This window comes from Capra hircus, chromosome 3 (assembly GCF_001704415.2).
Source record: "Capra hircus breed San Clemente chromosome 3, ASM170441v1, whole genome shotgun sequence".
NCBI classification, from domain to species: domain Eukaryota; kingdom Metazoa; phylum Chordata; class Mammalia; order Artiodactyla; family Bovidae; genus Capra; species Capra hircus.
The window spans coordinates 100,998,306-101,017,625 of record NC_030810.1 but is presented as its reverse complement, the minus strand read 5'-3'; the positions used below and the strand labels follow the sequence as shown (position 1 = coordinate 101,017,625).

The following is a 19,320-nucleotide window of genomic DNA, read 5'->3' as shown; positions in this document are numbered from 1 at the left end:
CAGATATAAAAATCCTCAAAAAAATACTAGCAAACCGACTCCAACAATACATGGAAAGGATCAAAAGCCATGACCAAGTGGGATTCATTCCAGGGATGCAAGGATTTTCAATACTCACAAATCAATCAATGTGATACACCACATTAACAAACTGAATAATAAAAACCACAGAAAAAGCTTCTGATAAAATTCAACACCCGTTTATGATAAAAACTCTTCAGAAAGTGGGCACAGACAGAACATACTTCTACATAATAAAAGCCATGTATCACAAATCCACAGCTAACATCATACTCAACAGTGAAAGGCTGAAAGAAAGCATTTCCCATAAGATCAGGAATAAGACAAGGATACCTACTCTTGTCACTTTTATTCAACAGTTTTAGAAGCCCTAGCCAAAAGCAAATCAGACACAAAAAGAAATAAAAGGAATCCAAACTGGAGAAGAAGTATTCAGTTCACTCACTCAGTCATTTCTGACTCTTAGCGACCCCACAGACTGCAGCACGCCAGACTTCCCTGTCCATCACCAACTCCTGGAGCTTTTTCAAACTCATGTTCATTGAGTCAGTGATGCCATCTAACCATCTCATCCTCTGTTGCCCCCTTCTCCTCCTGCCTTCAATCTTTCCCAGCACCAGGGTCTTTTCCAATGAATCAGTTCTTCACATCAGGTGGCCAAAGGATTGGAGTTTCAGCTTTAGCATCAGTCCTTCCAATGAATATACAGGACTAACTTCCTTTATGATTGACTGGTTTGATTTCCTTGCAGTCCAAGGGAATCTCAAGAGTCTACTCCAACACCACAGTTCAAAAGTATCAATTCTTCAGCACTCAGCTTTCTTTATAGTCCAACTCTCACATCCATACATGAGTACAGGAAAAACCATAGCTTTGACTAGACAGACCTTTGTTGGTAAAGTAATATCTCTGCTTTTTAATAGGCTGTCTAGGTTGGTCATAGCTTTTCTTCCAAGGAGCAAGCATCTTTTAATTTCATGGCTGCAATCACCATCTGCAGTGATTTTGGAGCCCCCCAAATTAAAGTCTGTCACTGTTTCCATTGTTTCCCCGTCTATTTGCCATAAAGTGATGGGACTGGATGCCATGATCTTAGTTTTCTGAATGGTGAGTTTTAAGCCAACTTTTTCACTCTCCTCTTTCATTTTTATCAAGAGGCTCTTTAGTTCTTCTTTGTTTTCTGCCATAAGGGTGGTGTCATCTGCATATCTGAGGTTATTGATATTTCTCCCAGCAATCTTGACTCCAGCTTGTGCTTCATTCAGCCCAGCATTTCTCATGATGTACTCTGCATATAAGTTAAATAAGCAGGGTGACAATATACAGCTTTGATATATTCCTTTCCCGATTTGGAACCAGTCTATTGTTCTATGTCCAGTTCTAACTGTTGCTTCTTGACCTGCATACAGATTTCTCAGGCGGCAGGTATGGAGGTCTGCTATCCCCATTTCTTGAAGAATTTTCCACAGTTTGTTGTGATCCACACAGTGAAAGGCTTTGGTGTAGTCAATGAAGCAGAAATAGATGTTTTTCTGGAACTCTGTTGTTTTTTTGATGATCCAATGGATGTTGACAATTTGATCTCTGGTTCCTCTGCCTTCTCTAAATCCAGCTTGAACACCTGGAAGTCCATGGTTCACGTACTGTTGAAGCCTGGCTTGAAGAATTTTGAGCCTTACTTTGCTAGCATATTAGGAAGTATTAGGTTGGTGCAAACATAACTGAGGTTTCGAACTGTGAATTTTACAGCATTATAACTAGGCTCAAACATATCTTTATTAATCAAAACAAAAACCATTACAAGCAACACATTTTTGCCAATGAGAAATGTTTGTTTATTCCTGTAATGTAAAAATCCATTCCTCCCAGTTCAACAAACTCTCGAAAAGCATTTTCTGCCTCCTGCTGGTTGTGGAAGCATTTTCTGCAAAACAGTTGTTGAGATGCTTGAAGGAGCAGCAGTCGGTTGTCGAGAGGTCAGGTGAACATGGTGGATGAGGCAAAACTTCCTAGCCCAACTTGCTCAACTTCTGAAGTGTTGGTTGTGCAATGGGCAGTCAGGCACTGTCATGGAGGAGAACTGGGCCCTTTCTTTTGACCAACACCAGCTGTTGGCACTGCAGTTGTCGGTGCATCTCATTGATCTGTTGAGCAGACTTTACAGATGTAATGGTTTCACTGGGATTCAGAAAGTTGCAGTGGATCAGACGGGCAGCAGACCACCAAACAGTGACCATGACCCTTTTTTGGTGCAAGTCTGGCTTTGGGAAGCACTTTGGAGCCTCTTCGCAATCCAACTACAGAGCTGGTTGTCACCTACAGTCATAGGAAATCCATTTTTCATCTCAAGTCACAATTCGATTGAGAAATGGTTCACTGTTGTTGCGTAGAATAAGAGAAGCCGATACTTCAAAATGAGTGTTTTGATTTTCAATCAGCCCATGAGGTACCCATTTATTGAACTTCTTCACCTTTTCAATTTGCTTCAAATGCTGGCTAACTATGGAATGCTCAATGTTGAGTTCTTCAGCAACTTCTCATGTAGTTGTAAGAGGATCAGCTCTGATGTTACTTTCAGTTGGTCACTGTCGACTTCCAGTGGCCAGCCAATACACTCCTCATCTTCAAGGCTCTCGTCCCCTGTGAAGACTTGTTGAAGCAACACTGCACTGAAAGTTTATTAGCAGTTTCTGGGCCAAATGTGTTGTTGATGTTACAAGTTGTCTCTGCTGCCTTATGACCCATTTTGAACTCAAATAAGAAAATCGCTTGAATTTGCTTTTTGTCTAACATCATTTCTATAGTCTGAAATAAATATAAAATACACAGCTAATAATAAGTCATCAGAAAAAAAACACACAGCAAGAAATGCACATTAACATGATGGACAACATGACCACATTTCTTTAAGAATGTATTCCAATCTCAAGCAGTAAAGTTCAACAATGCATAACTGCAATTACTGTTTCATCAACTTAATAGAACTGTCACAGTTTGCAGATGACATGATGCTATACACAGAAAATCCTAAAGATGCTACCAAACAACTACTAGAGCTCATCAATGAATTAGGTAAAGTTTCTGGATACAAAATTAACACACAGAAATCTGTTGCATTTCTATACACTAACAATGAAATAATAAATGCTGGAGAGGGTGTAGAGAAAAAGAAACCTTCCTACACCATTGGTGGGAATGTAAATTGGTGCAGCCACTATGGAAAACAGTATGGAGGTTTCTTAAAAAATGAAAAATAGAGTTATTACAGGACTCAGCAATCTCACACCTGGGCATATATCTGGAGAAAACTCTAATTTGAAAAGATACATGCATATCAATGTTCACAGCAGCACTATTCACAACGGCCAAGACACAGAAGCAACCTAAATATCCACTGACGAATGGATAAAAAAGACATAGAACATTTATAGAATGGAATATTATTCAGCCATGAAAAGAGTGAAATAATGCTATTAGGGCTTCCCAGGCAGCACTAGTGGTAAAAACCCTGCCTGTCAATGCAGGAGACAGAAGAGAAGGAGGTTCAATCCTGGGGTCAGGAAGATCCCCTGGAGGAGGGCATGGCAACCCACTCCAGTGTCCTTGCCTGGGAAATCCCATGGACAGAGGAGCCTGGCAGGCTACAGTCCATAGAATCACAAAGAGTCAGACACGACTGAACCAATTTAGCACGCAGCACGCATGGATGGACCCACAGATTATCATACTAAACGAAGTAAGTCAGACAGAAAAAGACAAATATATGATACCACTTATATGTGGAAATTTGAAAAAATGATACAAATGAATTTATTTACAAACAGAAACAGGCTCACAGACACAGAAAACTTAATGGTTACCAAAGGGGATAGTGTGATGGCACGGGGTGGGGGTGGGACAGAGATAAACCAGGAGTTTGGGATTAACATATATACACTAATGTATATACAATAAACAAGGACCTACTATATAGCACAGGGAACCAGATTCAGTTATCTTTTAATAGCCTATAATGGAAAAGAATCTGACAAAGAATAGATAGAGGGTCGGTCAAAAAGTTCATTTGAGTTTTTCCATAAAATGTCACAGAAAAACCAGAATGAACTTTTGGCCAACCTGATATATATGTATATGTATCATTGAATCACACCTGAAATTAACACAACATTGTAAATTAACTATACTTCAATTTTTAAAATGGTTAAAGACAAAAGGTATAGCACCTCTATAAAACAAAACTCTAAATTTTGTGTGTATGGCTCTGAGAATACATACACCAGACTGACATAAAATCTACATAAAATTCTAGTAGCTCATTCCTATACAAAGGACAAATTTGTTTCAGAGACTGCAACTTTAAAGAGCTTTAAATACATGTAGTCTGTTTGCCAATACCTAACAGAACATACTGTATTTTTCACAAAGATTAGTGAATTTCTCATTGTACCATTACTCCCAGACTAATCAAAGGTAAATAAAGAATACTGCAACCAAGGGAAAAATTAAGCAGATTGGGCGATCACTGCAATTAGGTTTTGAAGAACAAACAAAGGCATTTAAGAAAGGGGCTGGCACATATCATCCAAATTCAAGATGGGCTTTCCTGCGTATCTACAACAGCAGAAATTGGAAATGTAAAAAGTAGCCCATGTGCATTGCATTCAGAATATAACGAGGACCTTGGCGAAAACCTGAATTAACCATTCACACAGATATCTCCAAAGAAAATGAAAAAGAACAAGACATGGAAGGGGTATAGGTGTAGGTTCTAACATGGACAAAGTGTATTATCCAAATGCTTTAGAAGATACCCCATTTTAAAATTAATCTTGCTCTATAGCTCTACAGAGTGAGACAGGAGGAGATATGACGACCAATGAGGGAACAAGCAAAACAAACGTACACATGATCACAATAGGCCCGAACGGAAACTTAAAACCATCTAGAAATACTTGAGCAGAAATAGGACTCCTCTTCATTACCGCAGTTGACCCCTGCAATAAATCAGGGTCAGTGTCTTTTACTTATGTGTAAACCCACATTCCTGGTAGGCAAACTGACCTAGGTTGCAGTCATTTATCCCAGTGCGCTAACATATATCATAAATTATAAGATTGGGAGAAACAAAAGCTAAGTGTTTGAGGATCGAGTTGGGCTGACACTCACCACAAATTTCTCACCATTCTGCTCCACATGTTTGTATGTGGGGACCGATATGGGCACTGCTTGCTTTTCTGTGTAATCATAAAATGACTGTCCCAACGAGTCGTCACTGGGATCTAGGTTATCTGCCTCATGAGGAGGCACCGATAACACTGTCAAGATCAATTCCTTCTCGCCTGCTCGGATCAGGTCCACCACCTGCTTGTGTGTCGCCCCCTCAACATTCACGCCGTTCCTAAGGGGAAAAAGGGAGAAAGACAATCCCATAAACCAGAAGGGTCCAAACACCTTATAGCTCCACCCTCCTGCCCCCACTCCAGTGTCACGAAGTGTGAACCAGAAAAGAAAAAGGATCAGTTTGGTTCCACAAAAGCTGTTTATGTTTTTACAAATCAGAATGTGAAAAAGCATGTGTGAACTTAAGGCAGGGGAAAAAAATGGTAACAGGTGAGAAGACCTACTCTTCCTCTATACTAGAACTCCACACACAGCCTTAGGAAAACACACGGGAAGGAAGGTGAGGCTGAAGAGGAAACAAAGCTTTTAAAGCTAAAGAGTCCAAGTTCCTCATCCTAACTAAGCATGTATACAACACAATAAAGTGACTTTTAACAATCCTGCCATTTGAACTCTTCTGTGTCCTTTTTAAACCTCCTGGAACTGGTAATTTCATTAAAAGAAAAATTTTACAAAACACGCTTCCTTAATTTGTAAAGACTCAAAAAGTGTGGCTGACTTAAGATAGTTATCTGGCATTGGTATCTGATTTCTCCCCATATATTCAAGTCAGTCAACTTCATTTTCCCTTATATCAAGTTTCATTACCTTGGGAATTAAATGATCATATCTTCATACACACTAGTTTCTTCTATCACTCAATTTTAAGAAAAGTAAGGAGATAACATCTCTAAAATTTTATTATCTAACCCAACATCCTTTGTTCTCTCCCAATCACTTCAATTAGTCTCTTTTAGGAGTCTATCTACTTTTCCTGTTCTGTGCTGTCTCACTTAAAGCCTTGTGTAACCAGTTCAAACTAAAAAATGTACAGTTAAGGTTACATAGTAAATCAACCTACACATTCTCCTTCCTGTTCCACTGTGTATATAAAGGCTAAAACTAGGAAAAGTACAAGGTTTGGAATAACAATAATTTTGTCAAGAAAGATGCTGAGTCTCACAAAAGTCACTCAGCAAACTGAGCTACCTTCCCAGAATGCTGACCCAGCCTGCTATCTCAGCAAAAACCACTAGGCAGCTAGCTGACTTGGAGGTTCCCTCCATGGCTATCCCAAGAGGGTGAGGAAATACACACCTGGCCTTTAGTCAATTTGACAAAAGCTTATTTACCCTTTAAACTTTTTCAGTCCTCTTCCAAACCATTAGGGTTTTTCCTTCTTGAAAATGATGCTATCCATTTATATAAACAGAACAGGCAGGAGATCATCCAGCCAAGCCTCTTTCCTTATTTCAGGTCTAACAATCTAGCCAGTAAATTCAGCACTCTTGACATTTCACAACCTAAAACCTAACTTACACACATACACAAACACACATAAATATAGCAATTTTACAACTGGCCAGCTATAGAAGAAAATCAGCCCCCTCCACTGATGGAAATTTCCGCTTTTAAAGTTCAGACCAGTGACCAGAGGCAGCGGTCAGTTCTTTGACCATAAAGCAGGATGATAAAATAGAAAACGGGCTTTGGAGCAAGATCTACATGGGCTTAAATCCTGGCCCTGCCAGAATTGATATTAATCAAGTCATTTAATCTTTCTTACCATTGCTTTCCACATCTATAAAATGGAGACAATAAGTCCCTAACAGATCACAGTGAAGATTAATGTAACATAACATTACATGTAATGTAACATGTAACTTGCTAAGATCAATGCCTGAACACTCACATTAGAAGGTGTATTAAGGAAAGAAGTACTGTGTAGCTATGTGTTATGAAGAGGTTTTGGTTAAAGAAGAAATGGACAACTAAAGTTGGGGACTGGTAAAGGATTTCAACTAACTCTTCGATCTAATTAGCAGTTCTGGGAAAATGTTTAGATGGTAGAAAAAACAAAATTGAAAAAGTAAAAGTTAAAAAATCAACATAGAAAATTTGATCTATCCCTAGGAATTAGCTTAACTTACAAATATCCTTAAGTTAAAAAAAAAAAAGTGAAAAACTAGCACTTCAGAGACTGAAGAAAACACCTTATATACTAAAAATGTTATTTTTATGTGAATACAATCAGCTTTATGAGATGAGCTCTCGTGAAAAAAGTTAAGGAGCAATGCCCCACTCTTATTTTTCAGCTCCCTAATTCTTCCCCTTTAAACGATTCCTAATCTGGGGTACTCTGTTGATAGGCTTGTGGCAGCGGCAGAGGAAAATCAGTGAACACCTACAGAAATTGTATGTAAAATTGTATTTGTCTACATATATGCTTTTTTTTTTTTTTTTTCAGGGAAGAGGGCTAACAGCTTTCATCTGCTTCAAAAAGGAGTATGTAATCTCAGAAAGGTTAAGAACTACTGCTTTCAATACACACCTCCACTCATTCAGTTTTCAAGTTAGAATACACTGCTCCTATGGGTCCCTCACAGAAATAAATCCTGAAAATCGGCAGAGAAACTTAGGTGAGGCTTACTCTAAGAGCAGCCATCAAGCAAAGAAATTTGCTTGGGTTTCACTTCTTTAACAGTAAGACCACACTTCAAATTGGCTATCATCCCAAATTCCTCTTAAAAAAAAAAAAAAAAACAGACACAGGAAAGAATTACCAGTGTCATATTCTAAACACACTTGGTAATACTTATCTGGTTCTTTACAGAAGGAATACTAGACATTCAACAAGTTAATACAAGCTGGAAACTTCTTCAGAGAATGAAATAGGTCAGTAAAAACCCCAGGATGTCGGATTTCAAAGAGTCCTCCATCCTCAAGAATTAAGAGGCCTTCATACTCATAAAAATATTTATGATACCCCCTTTCTACAGGAATGCTGCTATACCAGGCTCATATTAGGTGTGGCCCAGTCTGATCAATTCTGAAGACATAAATGAATGTAAAATATAAATTCTGCAATAAAGGGAACTTAAGCACTACAGACTTCTGGTTCAAAGTGTGGGTTTTGGAGTTAAGAGAGACTTCGGTTTAAATACCAATTGTGCCATTTAACAGATGAGACATTAGGTAAATAATTCAATCTCAATCTTGTTTAACTTCAATTTCTTAACCCAAGTGGGGCTAATAATACCCTCAGCTAACAGAGTTGCTGTAAGACCTCAAATGAGATAAAGTTCTAGAATATAGCAGTCACTCAACAAATGGTAGTTACTCATGTGATATTAATTATATCAGCTGGGCAAGGCAGGTTGGTAGTATTTAAGGGTCCTGATCAAACCCTTTCTACGAACAATTTCCCTTGCTTTTCTTTTGTCTACATAACATAATCTAGTTGCCATTCATTTGAAAATAAATGATTGAACTCTCAGCCAGTGATAATAGGAATCACAACATAATCAACTTCAAAAGCAAACTACCACATCAGAGAACCATTAAATCCTACACCACACAAAAGTAACTAACCATCCAGTAGGTTCTACCCATCAATGTTTGTTCCACAAAGAAAGGCTTAAACACATCATCAAAATTTTTCAACAGATACATGATTAAACAAACACAGCAAAATGTTAATTAAAGAATCAGATGGCAGGTAAAACAGGTATTCCTGTGCAATCCTTCAAGCTTTCTGTATGTTTGAAATTTTTCATAATACATTGTGGAGGGAAAAAAGAAGGCTTCTTTCCAAGCCTTCAAAAAATCCACAACTAAGGCCAATTTTTTTCCCCCTTAGGCAATTAGATGATATCCAATTAATTTGTGCCTTCAGCATTTTAAAGATACACTTTGATAATTTTAATAAAATGCCCCTAAATTTTTACATAAGACCAAAATTTGGCCCCATCAAGAGGCCTTTAACTAGCTACTAAGAGTGACTTCAAGCCTTCCCTGGTGGCTCAGATAGTAAAGAATCTGCCTGCAGTGCAGGAGACCTGGGTTCAATCCCTGGGTCTTCAAGATCCACCAGAGAAGGGAAGAGCAACCCACTGCAGTATTCTTGCCTGCAGAATTCCATGGACAGAAGAGCCTGGTGGACTACAGTCCATGGGGTCACAGAGAGTCAGACATGAATGAGCAACTAATACTTTCACTTCTCAAAGTTAGCCAGCTGGGGAACCTACAAAACTAATATAAATACTCCCAAAAAGCACGAAAAAAGTGCTCTAAATAGTCAGGATTTATATACAGTTCATGAAGGAACCTATATATATATCATGAAAGTAGGTATGGATGGAAATATAAGAGTCAATCACTACATGTGGCACAGGAAGAAGCCCTTCCATGTGGCAAGCACAATATTACTTTGACCCCCTGTGACATGCAGGAAAGCAATTAAAGTGTAGTTAGTCTGCAGCCTGTAAAAAACAGACAATAAACTCCTATAGCTGCAAGCAGTAGGGCACACTTCAATTCTACAGGTTAAAACATAACGGCTACATGTTCACAGAACAGTTAAATTAAAAAAGAAGTTTTGCCAAGGATACGGAAGAATCAGAATTCTCCTACGTTGCTGATGGGAGCATAAAGTCAAAACAATCTGGCAGTTTCTTTAATACTTATTTTTTTTTATTTTGCTGCTCCTAGTCTTAGGTGTAATACTTTGGATTTTTATTTCCAGCATGCAAACTTAGTTGTGCCATGTGGAATCCAGTTCCTCCACCAGGGATTGAACCCAGGCCCCCTGCACTGGGAGCTTGGAGTCTTAGCCACTGGACCACCAGGGAAGTCTCTGGCAGTTTCTCATCATGTTAAACATACATTTACTATATGACCTAGTAATTCCACTCATAGGTATCTACCCAAAAGAAATGAAAACATGTCCATACAAACAGTTAGAGTCAAATGCTCACTGAAGCTTTATTCATCACAGTCCAAAACTGAAAACAACCAAATGTCTATCAAGAGGTAAACAGAGTGGGAGGTGGGAGCGGGGTTCATGTTTGGGAACTCATGTACACCCGTGGCGGATTCATGTCAATGTATGGCAAAACCAATACAGTATTGTAAAGTAAAATAAAGTAAAAATAAAAATTTTTTAAAAAAAAAGAGGTAAACAGAAAGTCTGTGGTATATCCATGAACTGGAGTATTATTCAGCAATGCGAAGGACCAAACTACTGATGTCCACAACATGGATGAAACCCAAAAACACACGGAGCAAAGAAGACAGAACAGAATCTGTTTGATTTGATTCCATTTATTTGAAGTTCCAAAATAGACAAAACTACCCTAAAGTGATAATAATCAGATGGTAGGGAACAACACACACAAGGAAGCTTTCTAAAGTCACAGATGTGTTCTGTATCTTGACTGGTAATCTATACTTTTTCTCAAATTTAAAATTGTCAAAATGTGTGCATGTAAACTAAGTGTGTATATAAGTTAAACCTCAATAAAGCTGATTTTAAAATTATACAAGATCTTCATTTGTAAATGTGAAATAGTAGTCATCAGAGTGAAAGAGCCCCTACTCTACTTTTAGGTTACTCCGAATTTTTTTTTTTTTTTTTGCTGTTATTGAATAATGTTATGAGTAGATGAATCCATACACATATCTGCAATACAAAATTGTTTAATGGATAAAACACATCCTTTTTCCTTCACCTCCCGTATCTTTGTGGAAAATAAACTAAGCCTTCAATACTTTCATGTCTTACAAGCCTAGTTCACAGAAATAATAAAGACAAAATTACACCAGAACTAGTTTTATCCCTACTACTGATTTGGCATTGTCTTAACCTCCTATAAACAACAGAACACGCATGTTATTTTGAGCACAGTGTAGCTAAGAACCTCAGCAATGGATGATTATAAAGTTAAGCCAGAGAACAACAGCATCTCTCTCAAGTTTATTAAAACCATAATGCAAGAAACAAACTTCAAACTCACTCAACACTTGACTAATACTATTATATTATAAATACAATCGATCTTTTTAGGAGTCCTAGAATCCCCTTGTTAGATTTTTAAGCATTCAAAACTATAAAGCATCTTCTTCTCACAGAGTATTTGAAAAAGAATTTGTTCAGCCAAATAGCTAACGTTAGAAAAGCTTTTAATGACACTGAAGTACATCAAGGAAATGAACTTACAACTTTTGAAAAATATTCAGGAAAACTATATGCAAACATGGAAAAGTCTGTCCAGTATGCAATATGTAAAAAGCAAAGACTATCTATTTTGGAGGTTTTTGCATTTAAAATATAAAAATATCCATTATGATTACGAGCACATAAGATATTTTTGTGCCAAAAATAGGCATGATATGCAAAATATTAAAATAACTGAGTTAGGGTAATTATGGAACTATGGGTAATTTTTTAGACTTAACAAAGTTTTTCTACCTTTTCAATTATACAAATCTTTTTAAACAAACTCTCTATCTTCTCTTTAATATATCTTCTTAGAAACTGGGTGAGCACCTTACAAGTTAGAGAAAAACAGTCCCCTGACACTTTAAAAGAAAGATATTTCCCTTGACTTTTCACTGGTTGTGACTCCCCAGTTCGGTAGTTATACTAGACTATAAAAAGAAACCACTCTACTGAAATATAAAGACACGTCCTTTTAAATTTTGCAGTTAAATAAACTGGCTGGTTTAGGCTGACTTCTTTTTATCCACCTCTGCCTCTTTGCTACCCTACTTAGGCGAACAATCAAGTCAGAGAATATTTTTATTGACTAATTGTCTCAGGAATGATACTGTACTCTGCCCTTACACTCTGGAGATAAAGGACTCAGGCATGCATAAGCAATGAAAATAGCCAAAGGAACTCAAGCTTGAACGTGTTCACACCAATGTGTAATTCCAGATTACTAAATATCAAGAACTTTTTGGAATTCTGTTGCAGAAATAACATTTTAGAACACCTAATTTACTGATAGGAAAGGAGAAATACAACTAGAGAAAGTAAATGATCAAAGGTTTCTAAAATGTTTGCACTTTTTTAAATAAACAGTAAATCTGGTTAATGATTTTAAAGGTGCAAAACTATTATCTCAATTACTTTTAACGTTAACATATGGAAAATGAGATGATGACCATATAAATAGGTAAAATACTCTTGGAAAGCAATTTCACTGGTAATATACATCTAAAGTCCTAAAAATGTTCATGTTCTTTCAACCCCAAGTGGCCAGAGGATTTATCTTAAGGAAATCACCAAAATATGAGTCCCATGAAGACAAGAACTTTACAGTGGCATGTAGACCATTCTCAAGTATTTGTGGGAAGAAACGAAACAATTCTGAACACAGAAAAAGCAAAGTGCAAGTATGCTCATCATTATTTAGGTTGTTTCCCAATTTCTGTTCTTATAAAAAGTCAACAATAGGGGAAAATGAATGGTCAAGAAAATTATGGTAAAACAATTTGACTATAAAGCAATCATTTAAAAATTTAAATATGAACAAGATAATCTAGACATATGTTTGAGTCAATGCTAAGAAATGGATTATAAAAATGCAACTTCTAAAAGATAACATGGGAGAAAATCTAAGTGATGGTTATGACAATGAGATTTTAAACAACAAAAACATGATCCATGAAAAAAAAACCGCTAAGATGAATTTTATTAAAATTAAAAATGTCTACTCTTCAAGATACTATTAAGAGAATGAAAAACAAGCCACAGACTAGGAGAAAATATTTGGAAAACACATCTGATAAAAGACTTGTATCCAAAATATAAAAGAACCTTAAAACTTAAAGCTCAACAGTAAGAAAACAAACTAAAACCGGGCAAAAGATCTGAATAGACACCTCTGAAAAAAACATATACAGATGGCAAATAAGCATATAAAAGTTACTCAACATCATTCATCATGCTGCTGCTGCTGCTGCTAAGTCACTTCAGTCGTGTCCGACTCTATGCGACCCCACAGACAGCAGCCCACCAGGCTCCACCATCCCTGGAATTCTCCAGGCAAGAACACTGGAGTGGGGTGCCATTTCCCTCTCCAAGAACTGCAAATAACATTAAACAACCTATTTGAATGGGTTTTTTAAAAGTGATAATATCAAATGATGGTTAAGATGTGAAGCAACAGCAACTCATTCAATGGTATAGCCACTTTGGAAGACAGTTTGACAGTTTCTTTAAAAGTCTCACCATAGTCTCACCAGTAATATCCGACAATCACACTCCTAGGTATTTACTCAATAGAGTTTACAACTTATATTCACACAAAAACCAGCACATAAATGTTTATGGAAATTTTACTCATAATTGCCAAAACCTGAAAGCAACCAAGATGTCTTTTATAAGTGAATGGATAGAAAAAAGGTACATCTAGACAATGGAATATTATTCAGTTATAATGAGAAATAAGCTCTCAAGCCACAAAAAGACATGAGGGAATTTTAAATGCATATTGCCAAGGGAAAGAAGCCAATCTGAAATGGTATGGTATGATTCCAATTAATTACATGACATTTCAGAAAAGGCAAATACCAGTAGGCTGCCAGGGCTTTGGACGGTGGAGGGATGAATAAGTGAAGCAGGGGGGATTTTTACTGCAGTGAAACTGCTCTGTATGATACTGTAACACTGCATACATGACAGGATGCACATGTCAAAACCTACAGAACTTTAAAACACAAAGTGTAAACCTTAAACCTTCAACAGAAAACTGGATTAAAGATTTACTGAGCATGGCCCCGCCCATCAGAACAAGACCCAGTTTCCCCCTCAGTCTCTCCCTTCAGGAAGCTTCCATAAGCCTTTTATCCTTCTCCATCAGAGGGCAGACAGACTGAAAACCACAGTCACAGAAAACTAACCAATCTGATCACATGTAACACAGCCTTGTCTAACTCAATGAAACTATGAGCCACGCCACCCATGTAAGGCCGCCTAAGACGGACAAGTCATGATGGAGAGTTCTGACAAAACGTGGCCCACTGGAGAAGGGAATGGCAAACCACTTCAGTATTCTTGCCTTGTGAACCCCATAATCAGTATGAAAAGCCAAAAGGATAGGACACTGAAAGATGAACTCCCCAGGTCAGCAGGTGCCCAACATGCTACTGGAGATCAGTGGGGAAATAACTCCAGGAAGAATGAAGAGAAAGAGCCAAAGCAAAAACACCACCCAGTTGTGGATGTGACTGGTGATGGAAGTAGTCTAATGCTGTAAAGAACAATACTGCAAAGGAACCTGGAATGTTAGGTCCATGAATCAAGGTAAATTAGAAGTAGTCAAACAGGAGATGGCAAGAGTGAACATCAACATTTTAGGAATCAGCAAACTAAAATGGACTGGAATGGGTGAATTTAACTCAGATGACCATTATAGCTACTACTACTACTAACATTATTTCTACTACTAGGCAAGAACCTAGTAGTAGAAGAGATGGAGTAGCCATCATAGTCTATAAGAGTCCAAAATGCAGCACTTGGATGCAATCTCAAAAGCGACAGAATAATCTCTGTTTGTTTCCAAGGCAAACCATTCAATATCACAGTAATCCAAGTCTATGCCCCGACCAGTAATGCTGAAGAAGCTGAAGCTGACCAGTTGTATGAAGACCTACAAGACCTTCTAAAACTCACACCCAAAAAAGATGTCCTTTTCATTATAGGGAACTGGAATGCAAAAGTAGGAAGTCAAGAAATACCTGGGGTAACAGGCAAATCTGGCCTTGGAGTACAGAATGTAAAAGGGCAAAGGCTAATAGAGTTTTGCCAAGAGAATGCACTGATATAGCAAACACCCTCTTCCAACAACACAAGAGAAGACTCTACACATGGACATCACCAAATGGTCAATACTGAAATCAGATTGATTATATTCTTTGCAGCCAAAGATGGAGAAGCTCTATACAGTCAGCAAAAACAAGACAGGGAGCTGACTGTGGCTCAGTTCATGAACTCCTTATTGCCAAATTCAGATTTAAATTGAAGAAAGTGGGGAAAACCACCAGAGTAATCAGATATGATCTAAATCAAATCCCTTACGATTATACAGTGGAAGTGACAAAAAGATTCAAGGGATTAGATCTGATAGACAAAGTGCCTGAAGAACTATGGATGGAGGTTCATGACATGGTACAGGAGACAAGGATCAAGACCAACCCCAAGAAAACGAAATGCAAAAAGGTGAAATGGTTGTCTGAGTAGGCCTTACAAATAGCTATAAAAAGAAGAGAAGAAAAGCCAAAGGAGAAAAGGAAAGATACACCCATTTAAATGCAGAGTTCCAAACAATACCAAGCAGAGACAAGAAAGCCTTCCTCAGTGATCAGTGCAAAGAAATAGAGGAAAACAACAGAATGGGAAGGACTAGAGATCTCTTCAAGAAAATCAGAGATACCAAGGGAACTTTTCACGCAAAGATGGGCACAATAAAGGACAGAAATGGTATGGACTTAACAAAAGGAGAAGATACTAACAAGAGGCGGCAAGAATACACAGAAGAATTGTACAAAAAAGATCTTCATGACCCAGATAATCACGATGGTGTGATCACTCAACTAGAGCCAGACATCCTGGAATGTGAAGTCAGGTGGGCCTTAGGAAGAATCACTACGAACAAAGCTAGTGGAGGTGATGGAATTCCAGTTCAGCTATTTCAAATCCTAAAAGATGATGCTGTGAAAGTGTTGCACTGAATATGCCAGCACATTTGGAAAACTCAGCAGTGGCCACAGGACTGGAAAAGGTCAGTTTTCATTCCAATCCCAAAGAAAGGTAATGCCAAAGAATGCTCAAAATACCACACAACTGCACTCATCTCACATGCTAGCAAAGTAATTCTCAAAATTCTCCAAGCCAGGCTTCAACAGTATGTGAACCGTGAACTTCCAGACGTTCAAGCTGGTTTTAGAAAAGGCAAAGGAACCAGAGATCAAATTGCCAACATCCACTGGATCATTGAAAAGCCAGAGTTCCAGAAAAACATCTACTTCTGCTTTATTGACTATGCCAAAGCATTCGACTGTGTGGAAAACAACAAAATGTGGAAAATTCTTCAAGAGATGGGAATTCCAGGCCATATGACCTGCCTCCTGAGAAATCTGTATGTGTGTCAAGAAGCAACAGTTAGAACTGGAACAACAGACTAGTTCCAAATCAGGAAAGGAGTACATCAAGGCTGTATATTGTCACCCTGCTTATTTAACTTATATGCAGAATGCATCATGAGATGAAGCATAAGCTGAAATCAAGATTGCCGGGAGAAATATCAATAACCTCAGATATGCAGATGACACCACCCTTATGGCAGAGAGCAAAGAAGAACTAAAGAGCCTCTTGATGAAAGTGAAAGAGGAGAGTGAAAAGTTGGCTTAAAACTCAACATTCAGAAAACAAAGATCATGGCATCTGGTCCCAGCACTTCACGGCAAATAGATGGGGAAACTGTGGAATCAGTGACTGACTACTTTGTCAGGCTCCAAAATCACTGCAGATGGTGACTGCAGCCACGAAATTAAAAAACGCTTACTTTTTGGAGGAAAAGCTATGACCAACCTAGATAGCATATTAAAAAGTAGAGACATTACTTTGTCAACAAAGGTCCATCTAGTAAAAGCTACGGTTTTTCCAATAGTCATGTATGGATGTGAGAGTTGGACTATAAAGAAAGCTGAGCGCCGAAGAATTGATGCTTTTCAACTGCGGTGTTGGAGAAGACTCTTGAGAGTCCCTTGGGAGCAAGGAGATTCAACCAGTCCATCCTAAAGGAAATTAGTCCTGTATATTCACTGGAAGGACTGATGCTAAAGCTGAAACTCCAATCCTTTGGCCACCTGATGCAAAGAACTGACTCATTGGAACAGACCCTAATTCTGGGAAAGACTGAAGCCAAGAGGAGATGAGGACAATAGAGGATGAGATGTTGGATGGCATCACCAACTCAATGGACATGGGTCTGAGTAAACTCCAGGAATTGGTGATAGACAGGGAGGCCTAGCATGCTGCAGTCCATGGGGTCGCAAACAGTCGGACACAACTGAGCGACTGAACTGAAACCTTAAGATTTGCAACTTTTTCTTAAGTCGTAAGTCCAGAGAATTCCAGTTGTGACAAGAGAGTCTAACTATATTTCAAATCTATTTCAAAAAGTCTCACTGAACAGGGTTGGGGCAGGGAGATACAGACCTAAGTATCTGGAAATGAATTCAAGGCCAAAGGGACTGCACGAAAGTACTGTATTCGTCAATAAAGTTGTTTCCCACGGGGTACAGGTTAACAATTCTGGTATTGCTACATCTGTATACTGGAACTGAACAATTAAGTAAATAAAGGGTGTATGCAGGGAGTCAAGTTCCTCAATGTCGGAGTGAAAATGAACAGATCAGCAAGGGAAGGGGGACAAAACATCCATATAGTAATGAAGAAAAGCCAGAGACATCAGAAAGAAGTCATGTTTAAGTTTCTATAGATACAGATGGTTACATAGAGAAATATTTATAGATACATAGAGGTGAGTGAAAAAGCTGGCTTACAACTCAAAGAGTGAAAAAGTTGGCTTAAAACTCAACATTCAAAAAACTAAGATCATGGCATCCGGTCACATCACTTCATGGCAAATAGATGGGGAAACAACAGAAACAGTGACACGCTATTTTGGGGGGGCTCCAAAATCACTGCAGATGGTGACTGCAGCCATGAAATTAAAAGATGCTTTGTTCCTTGGAAATAAAACTACAACAAACCTAGACAGCATATTAAAAAGAGACATTACTTTGCTGACAAAGGTCCATCTAGTCAAAGCTATGGCTTTTCCAATAGTCATGCATGGATGTGAGAGTTGGATTACAAAGAAAGCTGAGCACCAAAGACTTGATGCTTTTCAACTGTGGCGTTGGAGAACTCTTGAGATTCCCTTGGACTGCAAGGAGATCAAACCAGTCAATCCTAAAGGAAATCAGTCCTGAATACTCACTGCAAGGACTGATGCTAAAGCTGAAACTCCAATACTCTGGCCACCTGATGCAAAGAACTGACTCATTTGAAAAGATCCTGATGCTGGAGAAAGACTGAAGGCAAGAGAAGAAGGGGGTGACAGAGGATGAGATGGTTGGATGGCATCACTGACTTGATGGACATGAGTTTGAGCAAGCTCCGGGAGTTGGTGATGGACAGGGAAGCCTGGCGTGCTCAGTCCATGGGGTTGCAAAGAGTTGGACATGACTGAGCCACTGAACTCAACTCATGAATATACACAGGGGTTTATAAACACATATATTTCTTTGCTTTGTCATCTGAGAGGGTCTAAAAGAAGGTACACCCTTGTACCAAGAATCATACCTAATGCCCAGATCTTGGTTTCTTATAATATGCTTCAGTAAAAAGAACCAGCGCCTCCTGGAGAAATGACTGATTCTAGGACTGGAGCAGGAAACACCCAAGATGAGCCTAGAGCATTCTGTAGTACCAGAAAGTAAGAAAGTGCTCAAAAACAAAACAAAAAAACACACACTGATGAGAGGATGGCAGAAAAGCACACAAGCCAAATGAGAAAGCTACCAGTGGCCAATTCTGGAGCAACAAAATACACGGGCAGTATCAGATTTTATAACCTACGTGAAAAGCCAAAACGTTAGTCACTCAGTTGTGTCCAACTCTTTGCAACTGCATGGACTTGTTTAGGCAAAATACTGAAGTGGGTAGTCATTCCCTACCCAACCCAGGAATCAAACCCAAGTCTCCAGGACTGCAGGTAGATTCTTACTGTCTGAGCCACCAGGGAAGCCCATTACATAACACACAGTATGAAATAAATAATTCATTAGCCTATACTGATACAAACGAATGACAGAATAAATACACAAAGAAGAGACATTCTACTCCTCTGTAGAATCCCAAATAAATTATATAGTTACTTCATACTAAAAGGGAAGAGCCCAAGTATGAGCTGCATATATAGTGACTTCTATCCAAAGTCTACAGTATGAAAAGGGGGGAGAGGAGAATATAGTAGGGAAACCTGGCAAATACTATTTTAGCCAGATGATCAAGGTCAATATAAACAGTCAAAAATCATGAAGATAAAATACACCCTTGATATG

The 19,320-nt window shown here is 38.4% G+C and overlaps 1 protein-coding gene across 3 annotated transcripts in view; it reads right to left on the bottom strand.

Annotated features, from left to right (window-relative positions):
• Nucleotides 1–19,320, bottom strand: part of SNX27 (sorting nexin family member 27) — an 83,142-nt gene that overhangs the window by 50,983 nt on the left and 12,839 nt on the right. For all 3 annotated transcript variants that reach the window (XR_001917871.1, XM_018046083.1, XM_018046084.1), the window contains exon 2: nt 5,188–5,419. Coding sequence is in view for 2 of the 3 variants with exons in the window: in XM_018046083.1 (XP_017901572.1) it covers nt 5,188–5,419 (232 nt within the window). In the remaining variant the exon portion in view is untranslated. The remainder of the gene's footprint in view (nt 1–5,187; nt 5,420–19,320) is intronic.